At 41.8% G+C, this 24,627-nt stretch overlaps 3 protein-coding genes across 3 annotated transcripts; all 3 read right to left on the minus strand.

Annotated features, from left to right (window-relative positions):
• Positions 1–18,316: 18,316 nt before the first annotated feature.
• Positions 18,317–18,969, minus strand: LOC147386412 (uncharacterized). The gene is made up of 2 exons (XM_086424541.1): positions 18,891–18,969; positions 18,317–18,756 (listed from the first exon to the last, which is right to left on the minus strand). The coding sequence occupies exons 1-2, from the start codon at positions 18,967–18,969 to the stop codon at positions 18,317–18,319; spliced, it is 519 nt and encodes a 172-aa protein (XP_086280667.1).
• A 776-nt stretch (positions 18,970–19,745) lies between these two features.
• On the minus strand, positions 19,746–20,216 carry LOC147386413 (uncharacterized). The gene has a single exon (XM_086424542.1). The coding sequence runs from the start codon at positions 20,214–20,216 to the stop codon at positions 19,746–19,748; it is 471 nt and encodes a 156-aa protein (XP_086280668.1).
• A 1,587-nt stretch (positions 20,217–21,803) lies between these two features.
• Positions 21,804–23,060, minus strand: LOC147386414 (uncharacterized). The gene has a single exon (XM_086424543.1). It carries the CDS (start codon positions 23,058–23,060, stop codon positions 21,804–21,806), a length of 1,257 nt encoding a protein of 418 aa, XP_086280669.1.
• Positions 23,061–24,627: the final 1,567 nt, after the last annotated feature.

Below are 24,627 nucleotides of genomic sequence, written 5' to 3' on the forward strand. Positions count from 1 at the left end.
ACCTATTTGAAATCCTAGTTTCAGAGTTATAACCTTAGGAAGCTATTATCCCCAACTTTTGGTCAACATAGTCACATGTCTCTTATTTAAACTATAGCTCATAAAATACTCCAAATATTACTAAGTGCTTTGGTAGGAAGAAATTTAAATTTAAGATAGTTCTTCTCTAATTTGATTCAATTAAAATATGTTCTCATGAGGGAGGAATATCTGTCCCAAGTCAGTGCATTTCTTTAATGACATTGTCCCATTGGTGTTGGGAAATGATCTAAAATGTGAATAATGCAAAATGATGTGTGGGAGGTTTTCCATTAAAAAAATTATTTGGTTCAATTGGAAAGATGAGAGATCCAATAAGGGTGTCTTTTGTTCACTTAGCCATATGAAAGTTACACTACATGAATGCAAATAAATTTGAATGGTAGGATTTTGATCTTGGCAAGGAGAAAGGTGTCTATCTCTAAAAAGAGATCCATGGTCTATTCATCTTGTCATTTATGCATGAATTTAAAAAAGAAATAGATTCTAAATCTAAGGTACCTGAATGGTTGATTAGGATAGAGTTAGAGGGTAGTTTGTACACAAGAATTCTAAGTTATGAAAAGAAAAGAAATGATTGGAAGGAAAAAATCATAAAAAAATTATTTAGATTGTACTTCATGCTACCGTTGTTCTCCTCTTCAAGAATTCTTCTTAGTCTTCTTCTTGAAAAGGTTTGAAAAAGATGTAGTGGTTGGGAGAGTGAGGAAGGAGAGCTGGTGTTTTTGTAGAGTTTCTTGGCTAAGGAATTGGTCTTGAAAGTCTTGAGACCCTTATATTTATAGATTTTTTGAAAATTGTTTATGGATATAATGGTCCACGCACAACAAGTTACAATTATATTCAATAAAACCAAAAGTGTGAACTTCAATTACTCTCCATCAATGGGGTTTGATGGTAATTTACTAGTATATGTCTCTCACCAATTAAGATGATCAAGAAATATAATAGTATATTACCCTCAAAATTTCTAACAAAATACTTTGAGGATACCAATCCAACATGAAAAAAGCCTATATTTGATGACCAAAGTTTGTCGAATTTCATAACATTTGATGGCCCAAGGTTGTCAAATTTCATAAAATTTGACAAATCAAGGCATCAAAATTTTCATTATCAATTTTTTTTTTTTTCGATAGACCGAAACCATTAAATTAATTGAGGCACAATGTGAAAAAAGCCAAAATTTGATGACCTAAGGCTGTCAAATTTCATAAAATACGTCGGACCAAAAGGTCAAATTGGCACCGAATTTTTCATTCTCAAATTTTTTTTTTTTTGACGAGCTAAATCTGTCAAATTAATGAAGGATGAGAGAAATTCGACAGCTCTAAGCCGTCAAATCTGAGAACATCAAGAATTTTGACGTCCTAGACCGTCAAAATTCAGTTTCTAAAATTCCTAGGCCTTGGCCAGTCAATTTTTCTGTAGGATTTTTCAGTTTTCACATAGTGAGGATAGGAGAAATTTGATGGTTCTAAGCCATCGAATTGGGGATCATCAAAAATTTCATCGGCCATAGGCCCTCAAATTTTCTAGTCAAAATTTTTAGTTTTCACATAATGCAATGTCCATGCATTACCAGTTTTAATATTTTCAAGAACTACCTTTGTAGTGCATGGATTTGTCCTAATCAAAGATGTTCTAATGATAATTTGGCTCCCGTGTGCTTTTAACAAATTAAGATTAGGGTGGTAAATTCCTTTTAAAATTTCTCTAGATTAATTTTTGGGGGAAAATGTGGCAATTAATTATTTCTAGTATTAGCCCAAGATCCTTTTCTATTTGCATAAGAAAGCAAGGATTTATTGGATGATTTCTTTTATAAAACGGCAAAAGGTAAAATCTAGCGCATATGCATGGTTGGTTTGATAAAATTAAAAATACAGGTAAGTTAGGGTGGTAAATTTACCTTAAAGATATTTTAATTTGTTGGAAAAAGGTGAGTAAGATTAAGTCAAGTGGAAAGGTTCCAACAAATTTCCTATTAAAGGCCAAGTGATAAGGGCTTTGAGGGCATGATGGTGGTGTGGCATGTGGCAAAAGGACAAAATACACAACTTTTACATTTTTCTTTTAACCTTTTAAGGGTAAAATGTTCCGTACCCTTCATTTTTCAAACATTTGCATGGCCTTCTCTCACACCAACATTAATTTTCCTCCTTCACGGATGGGTAATATGGGAAGTTTGTCACTCTATCTCTCCTGATTTTTGGGTGTTTAAGATAATCATATGAGCCTAGAAGGATAATATTATGTCAAGATAATCTTTTAGACTGTAATGGTAAGAGTACGCCATGTGTCATAGGGAGACCTTGGTTCTCATGTAATTATCTAAAATAACAATGTTGAAGTGGGTCTTTACCCATACGCTCACCTTTTCAAAAATGAAAAAAAAATAAAATAAAAATCCAATTGGATTAAGGCACGTGGCACAAGAGTAAACGTACAAGAATTTTAGTCACTTTGATTGATTTGGCCCATATGTACCTTGAGAGATTCCCTTGAATTTGGTGGGCCACCAAATCTATGATACTTAGAACTTGGCCTAAACCTTGACCATTTTTCCAATATTCCTTCTAATGATCCTATAAATGACATGAAACCTTGAATTTCTTTTGATTTTTACTGGCTATCTGTAGATGCAAGAATTTGCTCTATACTTTTTCTCTTTTCAAGTTCGGGCGGACCTGCAAATCAGCCCACTCCGACGATCAAGTTAAACAAATTGATCAATATAATTTAGTTTTTTGAGAGAAAAAGAATTCGACCCCTTTTACCTATAATCATCTTCTTTTTATAGGTATTGAACTTGATCGTTTTCTATGCCACCCTTTGAAATGACCTTGGGCAGTTAGTTTGCTAAGGGCAGTTAGCTCACTCCCTGACATGTCAGCTGCAGGAGTTGTTGTAACTGCCCTGCCACTTCTGGGATGATCAGGGCTGATCTGACATGATGTGGGTTGTTAGAGCTGTCAATCAATGGTACATCTGTCAGATCTGTCTTACCTACCTATACTGCCATTGTCCGGGCTACTTAATTAGTCGGTAACCCAAGTCTGAGTTGGTTATCCGTGCACCCGAAAAGTCTAATAAACTGGTCTCATATGGCAGTCTATCCGAACTTAAAATTATCACTTCCGGGCTTTGCTCGAGCCACGTGTCCACGTTTAAGAATTTCCCCCACAATACCCCCTCTCGAGGGTTCGAGCAAAATGATCGGGCGCTCGAGAATATTAATAAGAAATTGGAAAGTTGACACGTGGCAGCCTCTCATTGGGTCTTAGCCAGGATTAATGATTTCTTTATGGCGAATCGTTACCTAGCCTTTTCGTTTTTCGAGGACAGCGGTCGGTAGAACTGCTCTCGTGAGGTGTGCAATGTCTGTTGAGTTATACGGTGCAATTATGTGCAGGGTACACGTGGCGTTTTGTGAATAGCTTGATTCGCGTGCAAATTTCAAACGGTATATCAGATCTCCCAGCAATTAATACCCATCATTGTTCGTTTAAGAGATCTTAACCGTTGATTTCACTCGCAGATCTCGAGGCCTTTCAGGTCTATAAATACCTTATTCATTTCCCATTTTTACTTTCACTTTCACACACCTTGCCGTTACTCTGCCCCATTTACTCTGCTCTTGCGTCCGCTGTGCCCTTGCCGTGCCTTTGCTAAGCCCTCGCTGCGCCCTTGCAGTGCCATCCGGTCATCAGCTACCCAGTGACCAGTTTCTGGTTCTTTTCGAAGAAGAAGGCGACGAAAAGGTAACAGAGTCAAGGCCACCCCTTTCCTCTAGTTTCTCCTCCTATCCCTCTATTTTTTCACCCAAATGGCCAAGGGGAAATCTCATTCCCTTGCCTGTCCTCCATTAGAGGTGGTTAGGGGCACATTCGGTGTCCCTGCCAGTGTGGGCCTATCCTATGTGGACGAGGCTACGCTTTTCAGGGAAAGCCCCCTAAGTACCACAGTGGTACACTGGGGGCAATTTAGGGCAGGCCTCAGAGTCCCTCTAAGCAGGCTGACTCGGGAGGTTCTGAATTTCTATAGGAGAGCTCCTGGCCAAATGAGCGGAAATTTCTTCCGACTTATTAGCGCCTTCGAGCATATGAATAGTAGGCAGGATGACGGCCTCCAGCTAGGGCTCTGGGACACAGGGCCCAATTTGTTCTAAAGAAGTGCCCGAACAGACCGGGCTTCTTCTATCTATCGAAGAGGAGAGGGAAGCCTTCCTTGGTCGAGTTACCCGACTCGGACAATGAGTGGTTTTTGTTCCCGATACAGTTGTCCGGTCAGTGAGAGAGTGCCCCAGGTGACGAGCTTCCCTCCCTGGCCTACTCCTTCTTCAACCCCCATGGTGAGTGCTACCAAGTGTTTTTCCTTTTGTTCTTCTCGATTCCCTTGTCTAGAGACTGACTCTGTACTGTTCGACTTGTGCAGGTCCGACCAAAGACAAGTTTCGGGGGATTTTGTGGTGATCACCCACCTTTTCTCCAACCCCGACTTATACGATCAAGCCACAGCCCTTCTCCCACCGTCAATCCGCCCAATTGACATGGCCCTGCAGTCCAAGCGTCCTCCACCGATAATTGGCTCCGACTCCGAGGAGGAAGTTGCAGAGGTTCCCCCCACCCTGCCCACTGGGACTCCCGGGGTGGGGCGTGCTACTCCGGAGGAGGAAGAAGAAGAAGACCATCAACCTCTTCTCAAGAGGATAAGGAGGGGGCCCCGCTCCCCGGCCCCGGTGCTCCAGCTGCCCTCTCCTCCGGCTCTAGAGGGGACAAGCCATCCAGTCGAGCCGTCCCAGGCATCCTCGGCTAGATCGGTGCAGAGGGGGAATGTGGCTCCTTCCCCCTAGGTGGTTCAACCCACGGTCAGGGGTAGGCTGGTGTCGGATAGGGACTCTGCCTTGTCCGACCTGGCGGTAGCCAGGGCGATCTTCAATGCGTCCGCCTTCCCGCGGGACGTGGAGAAAGTCCACCGAAGTTTTGCCGGTGATTCGGTAAAATTTTCGAACGATGCATTCCGAGCCTTGGCCGTGGTAAGCCATTTACTTTTTATTTCTTCTCACTTGATACTTATTTTCTATTCTTCCATCCTTCTAATGCTTTTTCTTCTTCCTTATCAGGCGCAACACGCCGTGGCCAAGTTTGTAGAGTCCCGCGACGTTTCCGTGGACAGCCTTCAGGTCGCGGGAGGTCGCCTTTTTCAGCTTCAGGCTGAAAGGGATGCAGCTGCGGCCAATTCCTAGAAGCTCCAATCAAGCTTGCATAGCGCACTATTCGAGCTGGAGCAGAATAAAGATAAGCTGGCTCTAGAGGAGGGGAAGATCTCTTCCTTGGAAGAGCTGGTGAAGGCGAAAAAGGTGGAGCAGGAGAGAGCTCTCTAAGACCAGCTTAACTCCCTCCAAGCCTAGCTGGACTCTTCAGAGGAAGCTTGGGAGACAGCTTACAACAAGCTAAAGGCGAAGTTACGGAAAGCCGAGGCCGCTGATGAGACTATCGTTGTTCTTCTCACCGGAGTTAATAATAATCTTAGTTTTACCTTACTTGTGGGGCAAGTAGGGGATCGAACCCAAGAGAAAGGAGGAATAGAGCTAAGCTAAGAAGATAAAATTCAAATTAACTAAAAGGAATTAAAACTGTTTTTCTTTGTATTTTTGAACTTATAAGAAGATGTAAAATTGCTAGAAAATAAACTAAAGTAAATGAAATTAAAAGCAAGTAAACTTATGAATTAAAACACCATTGGAGGTGGATCTACCTAAAACATGTTAATGAGCAATTTCTAGTCTCTAGCCTTTTTATAACTCAATCATAAGGCTTGGTGTTAGCTCCTTAGATCGGAAAGTTTTGCAATTAAAATGAAATAAAGGAACAAAAACAAAGTAGAATTTCTTGAGAACTTCTTACTACAAATTATCTAATTTAAGCATACTTTATCTTGATCTAATCTAAGCATAAAGTATCTATATTAAGAATAAAATGTGCAAGAAACTTAAAGAGAATTCATAAGCATTTTAAATAAAAGAAAGGCATAAAATTAGAAATAACACAAGAACTTGCTCTAGGCTTTTCCACTCTCCAATGGAGGGGAACTTAGCCTAATGTCATTGCAAGAGAGGGAAGACAAGAGATGAAAGAACTTTTCTTCATTTCATGGAGAAAATTACAACTTCTTCTTCTTCTACTTCTTACAAGACTAGTTAACCAAAAGAAAATAACTAGAAAATGAAAATACAAAAAATAAGAGAATAGGCAAAGAGCCTTAGATTAAAGGAGTCTTGGATAAGAGAACCATGATGGGACCCTTTATCTAGAAATGAAGGCTCTATTTATAGAGAAAAATGTGTGTAGAAGAGTCTAAAAGTAGCCTTCAATTTTCTTTGCACAAAAAGACAAAAGAGGAGAATATGAGTTAAGGATTAGGGCATTCCAAAGTGTTAGGGCATTCCAAAGTGGGCCCAAATGTTTTTGCCTTGAGATTTTGATTCCAAATTGTTGATTTTCTGCACAAGAAACACACGTAATTAGATTTATCTAGTAAATGAATTTATTTATATATAATTAAGCCTAATTAACATGCAACGTGGTGGTTTGAGGCTTATCATGATTATTATCTTAATATAGAGAAATAGGTACAAAAATCAAGATAAATATCCAGAAAATGTGCGTATAATTGAGTGTTTGGAGACACTCATCACACCCCCAAACTTACCTTTTTCTAGTCCCTAGAAAATAAAACTGCCACTTTCGCAGGCACCTCGACTGCATTTAGCGAATGCAGCAAGCCCTTGAACCGCTAGGTTACCCCTAGTGGACGAGTTTGACTCGTGAGGGTTTGCAGAAAATATACCCACAAAATTTGAAAATAACTTTGAAGTAAAAATAGTCAAAATCAAAACTTATATTGAAAAGCACAAGTCTTTTTTTTTTTTTTTGTCAATCAATTAGAAGTACTGCTTGGTATAGAGTCCCAACCCTTATTTCTCTACGACAAAATTAGACTTAAATTGACCTTTGAGCGATAGTGATTCTAACTTAGAAATTTAAGAGATTCGATTTCCCAAAATGAGTTTCAACCTTCTAACTACTCAAGAATAACTGGAGTAACTTAGGGTTTAATTCTAAACTTAGCATCCTGTCTGGGGTAGTGAGAAGTGTGGATATTCACTTTAATACCTCTAAGGGGCTTTATCTGTGATATTCCAGTATACTCACATTTTTACACTTGATGGCTTTCACCCTACTAAAACTTTACATAAACTTTTGGATCTTTTTTTTTTTTTTTTATATTACTTCTTCACTATTTTTCTAAGAAAAGTAGGCAGCCCTTTTCACGGTACCCAGTCTAATTCAATGGTTGCTGTACAAGGTGTATACAATCCAGTTCTGTTTTTATTTTAATCAACCAACAAATTGAACAAGGAAGTCAAAGTTCATCAAACCTAGTTTTTCCTTAAACTCTAGGTAGAAAGAAGGTAACAAGCTCTTTTAATACAATCTAGACTCTTGGTAACCTTATTAGAAGTGACTATAAACCAAAAGATAACTTTGCTCTAATTTTTGCCTAAGAGAAACATAAAGGGGACTCCAGATCATAGCTTCCAATGAAAGACTGATTAAATATTTTCACTAAGTGCTTAAAAGATATAAGCTAAGACTTTGAGAAAAATACAACAAAGTTGCCAATCAAATATTTTTCAATTTTTTTTTTGTATAAAAGAAGAAAATAATATGTGGAAATCCAACCCATACACCCCCAAACTTAAACATTATATTGTCCTCAATATTTCAAAATATACATGCGAAGGTAAAATTGAAATTGACAAAATGAAATGAAGTGGGTTAGATAGCACCTGAGAAAGACCTTATAGTCCTGTTGATATTTAACACAATGTCCCTTGAAGTGCATGGATTGCCTCCCAGAAGCGCTAAGTTTAACGTCTTTAGCTAGACGAAAACATAGTTAATTTTGATAGACGGGATCATCGAGAAAAAGAACTTCCTCCTGCGGAGCATACTCGAGAAACGGTTTGAGACGTTGGCCATTCACTTTGAAAGTGGATCCGTCCTTAGGATTAAGGACTTCAACAGCACCATGGGGGTAAACTGTTTGGATAATATATGGGCCAGTCCATCGAGACTTAAGTTTTCCAGGAAAAAGGTGGAGTCTATTATCATACAACAAAACTTTTTGATTAGGAATGAAATTCCTCCTAAGAATGTGCCTATCGTGAAAGAATTTGGTACGCTCTTTGTACCTTTTGGCACAATCATACGAGTCATTTCTAATCTCTTCTAACTCGTCTAGTTGTAACTTTCGCTTCTCACCGGCTTTATCAAAATCAAAGTTGAGGCGTTTGATCGCCCAATATGCACGATGTTCTAGTTCTACAGGGAGATGGCAGGCCTTGCCAAAAACTAACCGGTAGGGAGACATCCCTATGGGTGTCTTAATGCAGTCCTATAGGCCCAGAGTGAATCCTCAATCTCAAAGACCAATCTTTCCTTGAAGGATTGACTGTTTTTTCTAAGATAGTCTTTATTTCCCTGTTAGAAATCTCCACTTGTCCACTTGTTTGTGGGTGGTAAGGTGTGGCAACCTTATGCGTTATGAGGTATTTCTTCATCAACGCAGCAAAGATCTTGTTGCAAAAATGCGAGCCACCATCACTTATGATAGCTCGCGGAGTACCAAATCTTGAAAAAATCGTTTCCTTGATGAATTTTATCACAACCTTGAGATCGTTAGTTCTACATGCCACAGCTTTGACCCATTTTGACACATAGTCTATACCCCACACGTCAAAAATTTCGATGATCAGTATAGGATTTTGAGGCATTTCATTTCTCTTAGAGATTTTTCCTAATCTTTGACATCTATCACAAGATTTGCTAAACTCGTGGGCATCACGAAAAATACTAGACCAGAAAAAACCGCATTGTAGGATTTTCATGGCTGTCTTTTTACCACTGAAGTGCCCTCCGCAGGCATGATTATGGCAAAACTCTAGGATACTGACTTGCTCACAGGTTGGAATACAACGTCTAATGATTTGATCAGGACAATACTTAAATAAGTATGGCTCATCCCAGAAATACCATTTTATTTTTGACAGAAGACGGAGTTTCTCTTGACTAGTCATTTCGACTGGGAATTGACCTGTAACTAGGTAGTTGACAATGTCCGCATACCATGGAACATTGGCTTGAGAGATTTGCATAAGTTGCTCATCGGGAAAGGATTCAGAGATGGGTAAGGATTCCTCAGATGGCTTGTTAACTATCCTAGACAAGTGATCAGCTACGACATTTTCTACCCCTTTTTTATCTCAGATCTCGAGATCAAACTCTTGTAGAAGTAGAATCCAACGGATTAACCTTGCTTTAACATCTTTCTTTGATAGAAGGTACTTCAATGCTGCGTGGTCTGTGTAGATCACGACTTTAGATCCTATGAGGTAGGGGCGGAATTTTTCAATGGCATAGACCACTGCTAGCATTTCCTTCTCTGTTGTAGAGTAATTAAGCTGAGCATCGTTTAGGGTTTTACTAGCATATTGGATAACATGAGGTTGTTTTTCAATTCGCTGACCCAAAACAGCGCCTATTGCATAATCTGAAGCGTCGCACATAACTTCGAATGGAATGCTCCAGTTTGGAGGTTGAATAATGGGTGCCGAGGTTAACTCGGATTTGAGCTTGTTGAATGCAGAGAGACATGACTCTGAAAAGTCGAAAGGAACATCCTTTCCCAATAGCTCACATAAAGGCTTCGAGATTTTTCCGAAATCTTTAATGAATCTACGATAAAAACCCGCATGGCCTAGGAATGACCTAATTTCTTTGACCATTCTAGGAGGTGGTAATTTTTCAATTAGACCTACCTTTGCCTTATCTACCTCAATCCCCTTAGTAGAAACAATGTGCCCTAGTACAATCCCCGATGTTACCATGAAATGACATTTTTCCCAATTGAGGACTAGATTGACCTCTTTGCAACGTACAAGGACCAAAGTCAAGTGATGAAGACATTCCTCAAAACTTGATCCAAAAACTGAAAAATCGTCTATGAATACTTCGAGATATTTTTCTAGCTTATCGGAAAATATACTCATCATGCACCGTTGAAAAGTAGCGGGTGCATTGCACAATCCAAAAGGCATGCGACGATACGCGAAAGTTCCGAAAGGGCAGGTGAAAGTTATTTTCTCTTGATCGATTGGAGCAACGGGTATCTGGTTGTACCCGGAATAACCATCTAAGAAGCAATAGTAAGAATGTCCTGCCAGACGCTCTAACATTTGATCAATGAAAGGTAAGGGGAAATGATCCTTAGGAGTCATCGAGTTGAGTTTCCTATAATCAATACACACTCTCCATCCATTTTGGACTCGAGTGGGGATTAATTCTTTGTCTTGGTTCACTACCACAGTGATACCAGACTTCTTAGGAACTACTTGTATAGGACTCACCCAACGACTATCAGAGATAGGATAGATAATACCCGCATCTAGCAATTTCATCACTTCCATCCGAACCACGTCTTTCATGACAGGATTTAGTCGTCTCTGAGGTTCTAAGGAAGGTTTAGCAAAATCCTCTAAACGAATGTGGTGCATCACCACAGATGGACTAATTCCCTTGATGTCAGCTATGCTCCAACCCATAGCTTCTTGATGTTCCTGTAGACACCCGAATTTGAGCGGGCCCTCGACGTAAGATGCCCCCAAAAATCGAAAATTGGAATGGGCCCTGAAGCCCAAACCTACACGAAATCCAATACGTTTCAATTAATAAATGTTCGAGGCCATTCACATGGCCCATGGACCCGCACACCTCACCACTCTCTAAATCCATCCAACTCAAGCCCAATTCAACATAAACCCAACTCAACACTATTCTATCCAAGCCCACAACCCTACCCAATCCATTATCTATTACTAAAGCCCAAAGCCTAATCCACTACCCAAACTCAATCTAACCCATCATCATCTCATCAAACCAATCACCAAGAGATGACACATGTCATCATCTCCTTCCACCTCCCTCATCTAATCAACTCAACCCATAACCCTACCCTAACCTAACCTATTCCCCATCCTCTCATCATCAACAACCCACAACTCAACCCATAACCCTACCCTAACCTAACCTATCCCCCATCCTCTCATCATCAACAACCCACAACTCAACCCATACCCTATATACCCTAACCTATCCCTCATTCTTTAACCACCCACATCACAACCCATATCTATCCATCACTTTCCCTTAAAACACTCCCATAAAATCACCTCAACCCATACCTCAACCCATACTTCCCATACTCTTCTCTCTAATCATCTAACCACCATCACCAATCAACCAATCTCTCCATCTCTCCATTTGCCACATGTCATCATCCCTTCAATCCTCTCAAAATCAAACCAATCACCACTCATCTCTCCAAATCAAACACCATACTTCTTCAACCATCTCAACACTCTTTCTCAAAACAACTCCCTTACACCACCACTCCTCCCATCAACCATCACTCATCTCCTCCCACCAAACACTCTACCCAAATGGATTTGGGTAAGATCCAAACCATTTGGGTTAAAACACAACCCATTTCCATCATTACAAAAATACCCTCATTCTCATCTCAAATTTCATACCCTTTTCCTCTAACACCCATGCCATTATCCACCATTCTAAACCCTCACCCTATTATACCCCTAAAATACATCCCAACTTCTATAAAAACCCCTCCATTCTCTTCCTACACTACCTAATGAAAATTTGAGAAAAAATCCTAAAAACACTACAACACTCTACTTTACTTTCTTCACTACACTCAACCCTCTCTCATCTCATCTCAACACCTCACTCTCAACTCAACTCAATCTTCTACAACTTCAAGCAAGTCCAAGTCAACTCAAGAGAAGACATTTGAAGATCAACTCAAGGACAAGGTGGGTTTGGACCAAGAACACCCCCCTCAACTTCCCTCCTCTACTCTCCCTTTTCCCACACATTTGCACACACCACCATGGGTTAAATCACAAAAGGGCCCCTTCTATATAAGGGTGCCCTTAATGATTGAATCCAACATTGAAAGTCCCTCATATTTGAGGGCACATATCGATTTTCTTTCTTTTTCATTTTTATTTTCTTTTTATATTCACAAGACCGAATCCGAGGTTACCACATCACGTGGATGGAGTAGGGTGCCTAACACCTTCCCTACTCCATAAATGGACCCCCTTACCTTCGAATCAAAGGTTGGACCATATACCTTATCTTACAAGAGTCTACAAAAAAATGGCAAAATGACATGATTTTTCAAAAATACAAATCCGGGTGACCATTCACACCCCTTTATCAATTTGAATGGTGGCGACTCCAAAACACCCCAAAGTGGAGGGAGGTTTGAAGAATATTCAAAACCCCGTGTCCACAGTTCCCTTAATACTCCTAACAACTTTCCCTCTTGGACTTCATTGAGGTGAGAGGAAATGATCACAGGCAAGGTTTGATTCTTGCCAAGAAATGCATATCTCAAGGTCTCTGGAAGAGACTTGAGTTCCAATTTTGGAGGCTCGACATGAGAAGGAACAAGATTGGATGTGCGCACAGGAAGACTTTCAGCTTTTGCGTGCCACCGCACAGAATCTAAGAGTGGAACGGATTCAAGCAAAGCATTGACTTCGCTTATAGACTCTTCTACGTCCAAGTCAAGGCCAAAGTGAGCCAAACATTTCGTTAGGGGATCAGAGTACCCTAATTCTTGATACGTTTGATTGACTAACGTATCTATCATGTTCACTTCCTCCATACCATCATCTACATCAATTCCTTGGAAATTGTGGAAGACGTTCAGTTTCACTTTCATATCCCCAAATGCTAAAGTCATAATTCCGTTTCTACAACGAATGACTGCGTCAGACGTGGCTAAGAATGGACGTCCTAAGATGATAGGAATATGACTGTTCGAATTGATGACTGGCTCTGTGTCTAAGACAACAAAGTCAACAGGAAAATAGAAATCTTTGACTTTAACTATCACGTCCTCAACTATACCCTTTGGAATTTTTATGGACCTATCAGCTAGACTCAACGTGATATCTGTGGGTTTCAAAATCCCCAAACCTAATTGTTTATAAACCGAATATGGTAAAAGGTTCACACTGGCCCCTAAGTCTAAGAGACATTTTTCGACCACTTGATTTCCAATATGAATAGAAATTGTCGGACATCCAGGATCCTTAAATTTTGGTGCAATCGTTTGTTGGATGAGTGACGAAGCTTGGACTGCCATAATAGCTTCCCGAGGAAATGGTGTTTTCCTTTTAGCTGTGGTCAAATCCTTTAAGAATTTCGCATAAGAAGGTATCTGCTTAATGGCATCTAGGAATGGGATATTGATATGCACATTTTGGAAGACTTCTAAGACACCCTCAAACTGCTTACCTTTTTTAGAATCTCTTAGGCGATGGGGAAATGGAGCTTTTGGAATTAGCAAAATGATAGGAGGATTTTCCAAATCTTTCTTCTTCTCTGTTGGAGACTCTATGGCTTCTTTTTGAACTTTGTCCTTTTCTAAGACCTTTTCTCCCGTGTCAATAGGTTGGACCTTGTTGTCCACCTTCTTTCCCGAACGCAAGGTGTGGATAGCCTGGACTGAGTCTTGTGGAGCTCCAGAATGGCTTCCACTTTGTATTGACCTTTTGATCCGTTTGGAATCAAAGGTTGACCTCTAGGGTTAGGGATAGTCTGACTAGGAAATTGACCTTTCTCTCTCCCACTCAAGGAAAGAGCTAACTGGCCCAACTGAACTTCCATCTTAGCTATGGATTGCGCAGTGACCTGGTTAATCTGAGTTTGATTTTGATAGGTTTGCTGTTGAGTTTGGATGAACTGCTGTTGCTGCCTCATCAACTCGGCAATCATAGATTCTAAAGACGACTGTTGTTGGGCAGGCTGCTGGTAATTGGTCGTGGGATCTGGTATGATGGCTCTGCAATCGGTAGATTGTTGGGGTTGATAAGGGACTTGAGGAACAATAGCTTGGTTTGTGGAAGAACCAGATTGCCTAGGAAAACTCCTATTGTAACCTGACGGACCACTAGATTGAATAGGTTCATTCTGTCTGTATGAGAAATTAGGATGGAACCTATTATCTGGGTGATACGTTTGGCTAAAAGAGTTTGGAGTTGGCTTCCTAAAAGTACTATAGCCATTAATCGCATTTGCTTGTTCAGCTTTGATTTGAGGCAAGGTGGGACAACACTCGACCAAATGGTCGTTGCCGTCGCATATGACACACAAAGAACTCGGTTCGACAGTCACTTGCGAAATTGTACGAGGGTCTAGGTGAGGTTTGGATGCTGAGATGGTAAAGGCATCTAACTTCTTCGTGAGATTATTCATCCCACTCACTAGACTACACATGACATTTTTGAGATCAGGGTCTGCCTTCATCTCATACATGCCTGTCTTCCTAACCGGATCGTCTTTATCAAATTCTTCTTGGTTAGTGCTCCAATTTTGAGCACTCTCAGCTAACTCTACGAGGAAATCATACGCTTGGTTGGGAGTCTGGTTCATGAACTGACCCTTATGCATTGACTCAACTAAGGTACGTTGATTCATTGTTAATCCTCTATAAAAACTTTACACCAACTGTGCTTTGTCAATGCCATGGTGTGGGCATTTGACTAATAAATCATTGAATCTTTCCCAAGTTTGGGAAAATTCATCATCAGGACGGGCTCTAAAATTTCTAATAGAGTCCTTCATTTTCTCAGTTTTGGCCACGGGGTAGAATTTGGCCATAAATTTCTTGGATAGAACATCCTAGGTAGATATGGAATTGGGTGTTAGGGAGTTCTACCACGCAGCTGCGTGGTCTTCCAAGGATAACGGGAACAGAATAAGCTTGATACTCTCCTCATCTAGATTCTGATTTCTAAAAGTTTGACATATAGTCAAGAATCGATTAAGATGGGTGTAAGGTTGTTCACGCTCTAAACCGTGGAACTTAGGGAGCATATTGATGGTGGCAGCCCTAATTTCAAACTGAGGTGCATTGTTCAATGGTAAAACAATGCATGTGGGAGGAGATGCGGAAGTTGGAGCGAAGAGCTCATTGAGAGTTCGCTCTCGATCACCCATCATAACTACTGATGGTGTTTTGCGTATCCTACTGATGGTACGTTCGATCTCAGGATCAAATGGTTCTAACACGTTATTTTGTGAACGTCTACCAAGCATACAAATCACACAGTCGATCAAACAATCACGAAAAGAAAAGACTGGACCTAGATAGGTTGCCTAAAGCTAGACAGCTCCTAACTGGGTAGAAATAGCGCAACTAGCCTTCCAACTCGGTTCTATGAAATCAAGTTTGAATCATTCGGATCTCCAGATCGGAGGAGGCGCATAATGCATAAGCAAGAGCACGCTTAAATACCTTCCTTTCTTGAATAGACTGAATCTATCCCTTCAAAGGGCAAGATCTTACTAGATACAAAAATGACCAAGAAGCGCAATTGGCACAACTTGAAGTGGAATTTCTCCTATTGAGCTCGTGGGCTCTATAGTCAAGTCTAATTGATTTTAATTAATTTGATTGGATGACTAGTGAATTGATTATCCTAATTAGAGCAAGGAATTGGTAATGACTTCCAATCCTTATCCTATCATGCCATCCCTAGGAGAGGGGTGCTCTTTACTACTTAATTAACTATTTCAAGTGTGTGCAAATTGGAAAAATAACATACAAAGACAAGGAGTAACCCACTAGCAAAGAGAGGCGTGGGTGTTTCGGGATTACTTCCCGTGCTAGACGGGGTGAAGACGGTTTAAGTCGACTTAGGCCACCAACTCCAATTTTGGTGTGCGATCCTAAGGAGCCGTGACGGTATTGTCCACCCGTCGTCCTTCCTTAGTCTATTACAATCCAAGCCTTCTTGGATAATTAATAAAAATTACAAGAAATCCTATACAAGAGTTTCTAAAACAGAAAAATAAACCTAACTAAAGATTAAAGGAAATTGAAAGAAAAGAAGAAAAAAAAATGTTCACCTACAAGAAACAAAACAGAAATGTTAGCAGAAATGATAGTAAATGGACTCAAAAATAGAATCTGACTTACCGGTATCTTGCTGACTTTGTCACATTTTATAGAAAATTTCGTTCTACCCTAAATCGATATATACTAATAGATAATCGGAGATCGGAGTAGAAAGTTACAGTCAGTTTAAGTTCTGCTGTCAAGGGTGAAAAAGAAAACGAGAATGACTTTTTTTTTTTTGTTCAATGTTTTTTTTCTTCTTTCTTCTCTCTTAAAATCTCAAGAACACTTGAAATTATAGAAAGAAACCAAAAGAAAAAAAGAAAATAAAATAAAAATAAAAATAAAAAATAAATTTTAAATCAAAACTTACCACTACTACCTTTACCTTTCCCCGGCAGCGGCGCCAAAACTTACCTCTAGCCTTTTTATAACTCAATCATAAGGGCTTGGTGTTAGCTCCTTAGATCGAAAAGTTTTGCAATTAAAATGAAATAAAGGAACAAAAACAAAGTAGAATTTCTTGAGAACTTCTTACTACAAATTATCTAATTTAAGCATACTTTATCTTGATGTAATCTAAGCATAAAGTATCTATATTAAGAATAAAATGTGCAAGAAACTTAAAGAGAATTCATAAGCATTTTAAATAAAAGAAAGGCATAAAATTAGAAATAACACAAGAACTTACTCTAGGCTTTTCCACTCTCCAATGGAGGGGAACTTAGCCTAATGTCATTGCAAGAGAGGGAAGACAAGAGATGAAAGAACTTTTCTTCATTTCATGGAGAAAATTACAACTTCTTCTTCTTCTACTTCTTACAAGACTAGTTAACCAAAAGAAAATAACTAGAAAATGAAAATACAAAAAATAAGAGAATAGGCCAAGAGCCTTAAATTAAAGGAGTCTTGGATAAGAGAACCAAGATGGGACCCTTTCTCTAGAAATGAAGGCTCTATTTATAGAGAAAAATGTGTGTAGAAGAGTATAAAAGTAGCCTTCACTTTTCTTTGCACAAAAAGATAAAAGAGGAGAATATGAGTTAAGGATTAGGACATTCCAAAGGATTAGGGCATTCCAAAGTGTTAGGACATTCCAAAGTGTTAGGGCATTCCAAAGTGGGCCCAAATGCTTTTGCCTTGAGATTTTGATTCCAAATTGTTGATTTTCTGCACAAGAAACACACGTAATTAGATTTATCTAGTAAATGAATTTATTTATATATAATTAAGCCTAATTAACATGCAACGTGGTGGTTTGAGGCTTATCATGATTATTATCTTAATATTGAGAAATAGGTACAAAAATCAAGATAAATATCCAGTAAATGTACGTATAATTGAGTGTTTGGAGACACTCATCAGCCGCTGCAAAGAAGCCGGGGGTGACCCCAGAAGCTGTACCAATCGCCGCTCCCGAGCCGAGTCTCGAAGTTCCAGTTGCACCAGTTGAAGACCAAACCCCCGATGATGCCGCGGTTGCGATTGAAGCGGATGCATAGTTTTTTCTTTTTTCTTTTTGTAATACAATTTTGTAACTCCATATGTAAATCTTCTTTTAATATTAATGGAAGTATATATATTTTTGTGTCAACTCTTGCACCTTCCGCTTTTTATTGCTTTCTCTCTCTTTTCTGTTTTCATATTGACTAACTCCTTAGGCTCGTCATTCGTTGAAGACCGAGACCCTGTCTTGAACTTAATATTTTAGCACGGGCTTGTCACCAGTGAGGCGCCGAGGCTTTGACTTAGAACAAAACTCCTCAGTTGGGCTTGGCTCCCGTAGAGGAGCCAAGGCTTTAGCTCCGAACCAACTCTATAGTTGGGCTCGGCTCATGTTGAGGGGCCGAGGCTTTGGTTTAAACCAACTCCTCAGTTGGGCTTGACTTCCGTGGAGGAGCCAAGACTTTATCTTCGAACCAACTCCTCAGTTGGGCTCGGCTCCTGTTGAGGGGCCGAGGCTTTGCCTTAAACCAACTCCTCAGTTGGGCTTTGCTCCCGTGGAGGAGCCAAGGCTTTATTTTTGAACCAACTCCTCAGTTTGGCTCGGCTCTTGTTGAAGGGCCGTGACTTTGCCTTAAACCAACTCCTCAGTTGGGCTTGGCTCCCGTGGAGGAGCCAAGGCTTTATCTTCGAACCAACTCCTCAGTTGGGCTCGGCTCCTGTTGAGGGACCGAGGCTTTGCTCAGGCAGTAGGCATAGATGCAAAGATAACTATTTATTGATAGTATTTCTTCAGATTGAATACATTCCATGGTGACTGGATTTCATCACCCGTTGATGTTTCTAAGTAGTATGCGCCTGATTCCCCAACTTTTCTTACGATGTAGGGTCCTTCCCAGTTAGAGCCGAGCTTCCCACTGTTGACTTCCTTGGTGTTGGAGAACACTTTTCTAAGCACCATGTCGCCGACTTGGAATTCCCTACGTCGGACCTTCCGATCATAAGACCTTTTTAACACTTGTTGGTATCGTGCCAACTTTTCCATGACCCTCTCTCGGGTCTCATCCAACCAATCCAAATTTCGAGCCACCATTTCATCGTTCAGTTCTGTCTCGCCCACTTGTGTTCTTGTGGTAGGAACCTGTATTTCAGTCGGGATAACTGCTTCGGTCCCGTAGGCTAGCGTGAACGGAGTGAAACCCGTTGCCCTTCTTGCTGTAGTCCGGTAAGCCTATAGGACACTGTGTAGCTCGTCCACCCATCTTCCTTTATGCTCCGCCAATTTCTTTTTTAAGTTCCCGAGGATTGTCTTGTTGGATGCTTCAGCCTGCCCGTTACCCTGTGGATACCTTGGTGACGACTGGAGCGATCGGATTCCGTACTCCCTGAAGTATGATTGCATGCGGTTACCCTTAAACTGTGTTCCATTGTTGGAAATCAACGCATAAGGGATTTCGAACCGAGTTATGATGTGCTCTCAAGTGAATTTGATAACTTCTTCTTCCCTAATCCGAGTGAGAGGAACAACTTCGACCCACTTAGTAAAATAATCCGTGGCAACAAGGATGAAGAGTTTACCCCCCTTTTTCCCGAGGCAAAGGTCCAACAATGTCCATTCCCCATATAGAGAATGGCCAGGGTGATTGCATAGGAAGGAGCTTGCTGGCTGGCTGCAGATGCATGGGGGCATGCTTTTGGCATCGATCACAGGTCCTTACGTATTTCTTGTAATCTTCCTGCATCCTTGGCCAAAAGTAGCCCTGGTTGATCACCTTATTGGCAAGTGACTGTCCTCCCGAGTGGTTGCCACAGATCCCCTCATGAATTTTGGCCATTATGAGCTCGGATTCCTCCTTTCCAAGGCATTTCAGAAGTGATCCTCCGAATGACATCCTATAAAGTTCTCCTCCGACGAGTGTATATTTCCCGACCTGCCATAACATCTTCCTGGCTTCAACCTTGTCCTGTGGCAGCACCTTTCTGTGCAGGTACTGCGTGTATTCTTCTATCCATCCCAAGGTTCGCTCTACCTGTGCACACTCTCTTTCATTGTGTTCGATGCTTGCTTTAGGCAGGTATTCTACCGGTAAAGCCCGTCTTTCCGTTTCCCCTAGCATTGAGGCGATGTAGGCCAACGAATCTGCGTGCCTGTTCTTATCCCTCGGTATCTGACATATCTCCACCTGGTCGAATTTTTAAATTTCCTATTTTACTGAGACCAGGTATTTCGACATGCGCTCGTCCTTTGCTTCGAACTTTCCATTGCACTGGTTCGCTATGAGTTGGGAATCAGTACATAGCTTTATTCGGCCGACTTTCAATTCGCTTGCCATTCTCAGCTCATTGATAACTACCTCATACTCAGCCTCGTTATTTGATGCCCCATATCCAAGCTTTATTATCTTCTCCAGTCTGTCATTGCTCGGTGTTACAAGCACTATTCCGACCCCCGAGCCGGAATAATTTGACGAACCATCAAAGAACATCCTCCAACCTGCATGCTTATCCCATAATTCCACTTCTTTTGCCCCTTCGTTTTCGTCCTCCAACTCTTCCCAGTTTGGATCTTCGATTGAAAAATCAGTGAGGAAGTCTGCCAACACTTGCCCTTTTAGTGCCGTTCGTGACTCAAACTGTAAGTCATATTCGCCGAGAATTACCGCCCATCTCGCCATCCGCCAGGATTTTTTCGACCTGTGCATTATTTCTTTCAACGGGCTGTCTGTCACCACTCAGATACGGTGTGAGAGGAAATAAGGTCTGAGCTTATGTGCTGAGTAGACGAGTGACAATGCCTCTTTCTCCGTCTTCGTGTACCTCGCCTCTAATGGACCCAGCGTTTTGCTGACATAGTAGATAGGGTACTCCCGTCCAAAGTCGACTTTGAAAAGGACCGAGCTTACCGACGATGAGCTGGCTGCCAGGTAAATTCCTAACTCCTCTCATTCCTCCAGTGAGCTAAGGATTGGCGACTGCCCTAAGTACTTCTTCAAGTCGCTAAATGCCATCTCACATTCTGCGCTCCAAGCGAAGTTCTTTTCTTTTTGTAGCAACTTGAATAGTAGACGGCATCTATTGGATACTCTGGAAATAAACCTATTCAATGCTGCTATCCTTCCTACCAGTTTCTGACTGTTTGGGCTCGGCATATCTATCAAAGCCCGAATCTGATCTGGATTAACCTCAATGCCCCTTCTAGTGATGATGTGCCTGAGAAATTTCCCAGAAGAAACTGCGAATACGCACTTCTTTGGATTCAGCTTCATCTAAAAACTCCTCAGCCGGTCGAAAGTTTGCTCGAGGTCTACCAAGTGGTCATTTGTTTTCCAGCTTTTTACTAACAAATCGTTGATGTACACCTCCACTGTCTTCCTGATTAACCCTTCGAACATCTTTGTCACGAGTCTCTGGTAAGTGGCCCCAACATTTCTTAGGCCAAATGGCATGACCTTAAAGCAGAACAACCCTTACTCGATAATAAATAACGTTCTTTCTTGATCCTCCGCTGCTAAAGGGATTTAGTAATACCCCGAGTATCCGTCCATGAACGACATTCTTTCGTGCCCGGCCGTAACATCTACAAGTCTATCGATTCTCGGCAGAGGGAAACTATCTTTTGGGCACGCCTTATTGAGATTTGTGAAGTCAATGCAAACTCTCACTCTCCCGTCCTTCGTTGGTACCACCACTATATTGGCTATCCATTCTAGGTAATCTACTTCCCTGATGAATCTAGCCTTTAATAGTTTCTCGATCTCCTCATTTACCCCCTGCCTTAGACGGGAAGACAGCCTCCTTGGCTTTTATCGAACAGGTCGGAAGTCTTCATCAATGTTTAATCTATGGCACGCCACCAAGGGATCAATTCCTTGCATATCTTCAAACGACCACGTGAATACATCCTTGTTTGCCCTTAGAAGCTGGACCAATGCTGTCTTTTCCTCTCGCAACAATGTGGTGCCAATGCTGACCAGCTGTCTCTCACTATCACTGAGGTCTACTGTCTCAACCTTCTCAACTGTTGTCAACCGCTCCTACCGTGGCTCCTTTTGTAATTGCTACTACGCCGTTCCTTCGATAGGTGGCTCCTTCCTCTTTTTTTGGGGAGCGGCCTCTGCACTCCGTCCTTGTTTCAAGGTTAGGTGGAAACACCGCTGCGCCATCTCCTGGTCACCCCTGATCTCCATCATTCCTTCTTTGCTTGGGAATCGAATAACCTGATGATAGGTTGAAGGGACTGCCCTCATCTCGTGTATCCACCTTCACCCGAGGATCGCATTATAGGCTGAGTCTGCATCTATTACCACGAATCTTGTCATTACCACTTTTGATCCCGCTGTAACTGGGAGTGTAATTTCACCCACCGAGCTGCTGGGAGCCCCATTGAAATCGTAGACCATGGTCTGGGTGGGCTCCAAACTATCTGAAATCCTCATTCTTCTTGCCACGCTCAGGAAAGGGATATCAATCGTGCTTCCCGAGTTCACCAATATTCTACGGAGCTCAACGTTCCCAACTGGGAGTACGATCACGAGTGCGTCCTGATGGGGCATCACCATTCCCCTCAAGTCATCCTCCGTAAAAGCTATCACCCGTGCATCAGTTCCCCTGCCCGTTGTCTCAACAACCCGGGCTTCCAATGTAACTTGGTTGATGCCAACCACATGTCGAATCTTCCTCACTTTCTCCCGAATATCCTGCATAGAGGGCCTTCCAGCTCTCATCACCCCTGTGATGGTATGAACTATCCTGCGTTCTTCTGGCTCTCGGCGCCCCCCCTTCGCAGGCCACCTAGGTCTAGGCTTCCGTTCGTCCCTCTCCGGAGTTTTCCTTCTTTTCTCTTTTCCCGACGAGACATACCTCTTGAGCTTCCCCGCTTCGACCATATCTTGGATGATATGACGTAACCTGTAGCAATCCTCGGTGGGGTGGTCCTCAGCCTCATGGTACTCGCAGTACGGTTTCCCGAGTTTTCCCTTATACCCCCGGGGTGGCTGAATGAAATCGGGTTCGATCTTTATGTGCCTCAGTATCACAGATAAATTTTCATTGAGCAGTGTATATACCCGGCCTCTCTTCCACCTTGATTGCTCGTTCAGTTCTCTCCGCCTTTTCTTGCTTCCTTCCCCTCCGAGATGAGTTGGTGTCTTTGTTGCTTCAATTCCTCCTTTGCTATTGGCCACTATCTGGGCGCTTCGTCTCCTGCCCTTTACGGATTCCTTTACAAGGATGTATTTCTCCACCTTTGAATACAAATCTTCCAAACGAGTTAGGTCTGATTTGATCAATGACTCATGCAACAGTGTTCCCAGGATGACTGCAGCGATGTACGCCGTGCAGGGGGTTGCCTCGTCCATGCCTTCTACATCCAACGCCTTCGTTCGAAAATGAGTTACGAATGACCGAATACTTTCCCCGACCTCCTGTCGAAGGTTAAACAGAGTGTTAACTCCGACCTTCTTCCTTCGTAGATATACGAACTGCCTAACAAACGTTTCTTCTAGCTCGAAAAAGTTCATAATGGACCCAGCTGGTAAAGCTTGGAATCACGTCATGGCCCCGTTCCTCAGAGTTGATGGAAATAGCTTGCAGAGTAACGGATCATCGTTCTGGTATAGCACCATTTGGCTTCGGTAATACAGGATGTGGTCCATAGGGTCTCTTGTTCCATCGTAAGTTTCAAATTTCGGCATATGGAACGTTCTTGGTGGTTCTAAACTTATTATCATTGACAAGAACGGTGTCCCCTTGAGCTCTCGGATTGCGTTCCGTACCTTTTGCGCGGGATCATTCCCACGTGCAAGTTCCTCGTCCCTTCTTCTTAGCATCTCCTCCACTTCTCTTCTCGTCATTAAGTCCTTAACTTCTGAACTCCCTTGCTGCGTTTTTACTACCGCTGAATCTTCAGTCTGATCTACCTCCGTCCGCGCTGTTTGGGCGGTATGACCCCTGCTTTGCTCCGCACCTGGGCCTTCTTCGATTTTCGCGCGCTCGCCCAGCCTTTGCCTGAGTTCCTCGTTCTCCCTTCTTATATTTGTAATCTCATCATTCTGTCTCTCCAAACCCCTGCGCATCTCCTCCCTCATCTCTGTAAGTAAGTTGTACATTGCTAGCATAGGGTCTTGGGTGTTTGGAAGTGAATCTGCTGGTAAGGGATTTGATGGCTCTCTGCGCGTCTCGCCTCTAGTTCTTTCCATTTTGGTCATTTTTCTCCTTGTAAGATTCCCACAGACGGTGTCAAATTGTAGATGCAAGAATTTGCTCTACACTTTTCCTCTCTCCAAGCTCGGGCGGACCTGCAAATCAGCCCACTCCGATGATCAAGTTAGACAAGTTGATCAATGTAATTTAGTTTTTTGAGAGAAAAAGAATTCGACCCCTTTTACCCATAATCCTCTTCCTTTTATAGGTATTGAACTTGATCGTTTTCTGTGCCACCCTTTGAAATGACCCTGGGCAGTTAGTTTGCTAAGGGCAGTTAGCTCACTCCCTGACATGTCAGCTGTAGGAGTTGTTGCAACTGCCTTGCTACTTCTAGGATGATCAGGGCTGATCTGACATGATGTGGGTTGTTATAGCTGTAAATCAATGGCACATCTGTCAGATCCGTTTTACCGACCTATACTACCATTGTCCGGGCTACTTAATTGGTCGGTAACCCAAGTTTGCGCTAGTCATCCGTGCACCCGAAAAGTCTAATAAATTGGTCTCATATGGCAGTCTATCCGAGCTTAAAATTATCAGTTCCAGGCTTTGCTCGAGCCACGTGTCCACGTTTAAGAATTTCCCCCACACTATCTATCATTGTTAGTGTAATTTGGGGTGTCTACATGGATTTTTTTTTAGAACGTAGGATTGGAGCGGTTATATAGACACTAATGCTGGAGTGACTTTGATGCGAGAAATGTAAAAACCACGAAAAATCCAATGTCACCCCGACACACGACGCGACTCTTATATAAATATGAGTGTCAATTTATTATATTAGTGGGTGGATATGAAAGAACCATCCATGCATAAACCACGACCTTTTGGGAAGGTAACTTTTACATTAAAAGAGTGGAAACTTTAAAGTTGAGGAGGAAC

The sequence above is a fragment of the Akebia trifoliata genome, chromosome 14 (genome assembly GCF_017979445.1).
Source record: "Akebia trifoliata isolate Shusen 1 chromosome 14, ASM1797944v1, whole genome shotgun sequence".
NCBI lineage: Eukaryota > Viridiplantae > Streptophyta > Magnoliopsida > Ranunculales > Lardizabalaceae > Akebia > Akebia trifoliata.

Bases quoted from the DNA above. Each gene is read 5' to 3' on its own strand.
- LOC147386412 (XM_086424541.1), bottom strand. From the start codon at position 18,969: ATGGAACACAGTTTAAGGGTAACCGCATGCAATCATACTTCAGGGAGT. The intron at 18,757-18,890 runs GTATCCACAGGG...ACCGGACTACAG, and splicing joins TCGCTCCAGTCGTCACCAAG to CAAGAAGGGCAACGGGTTTC.
- LOC147386413 (XM_086424542.1), bottom strand. From the start codon at position 20,216: ATGGCGAGATGGGCGGTAATTCTCGGCGAATATGACTTACAGTTTGAG.
- LOC147386414 (XM_086424543.1), bottom strand. From the start codon at position 23,060: ATGAACTTTTTCGAGCTAGAAGAAACGTTTGTTAGGCAGTTCGTATAT.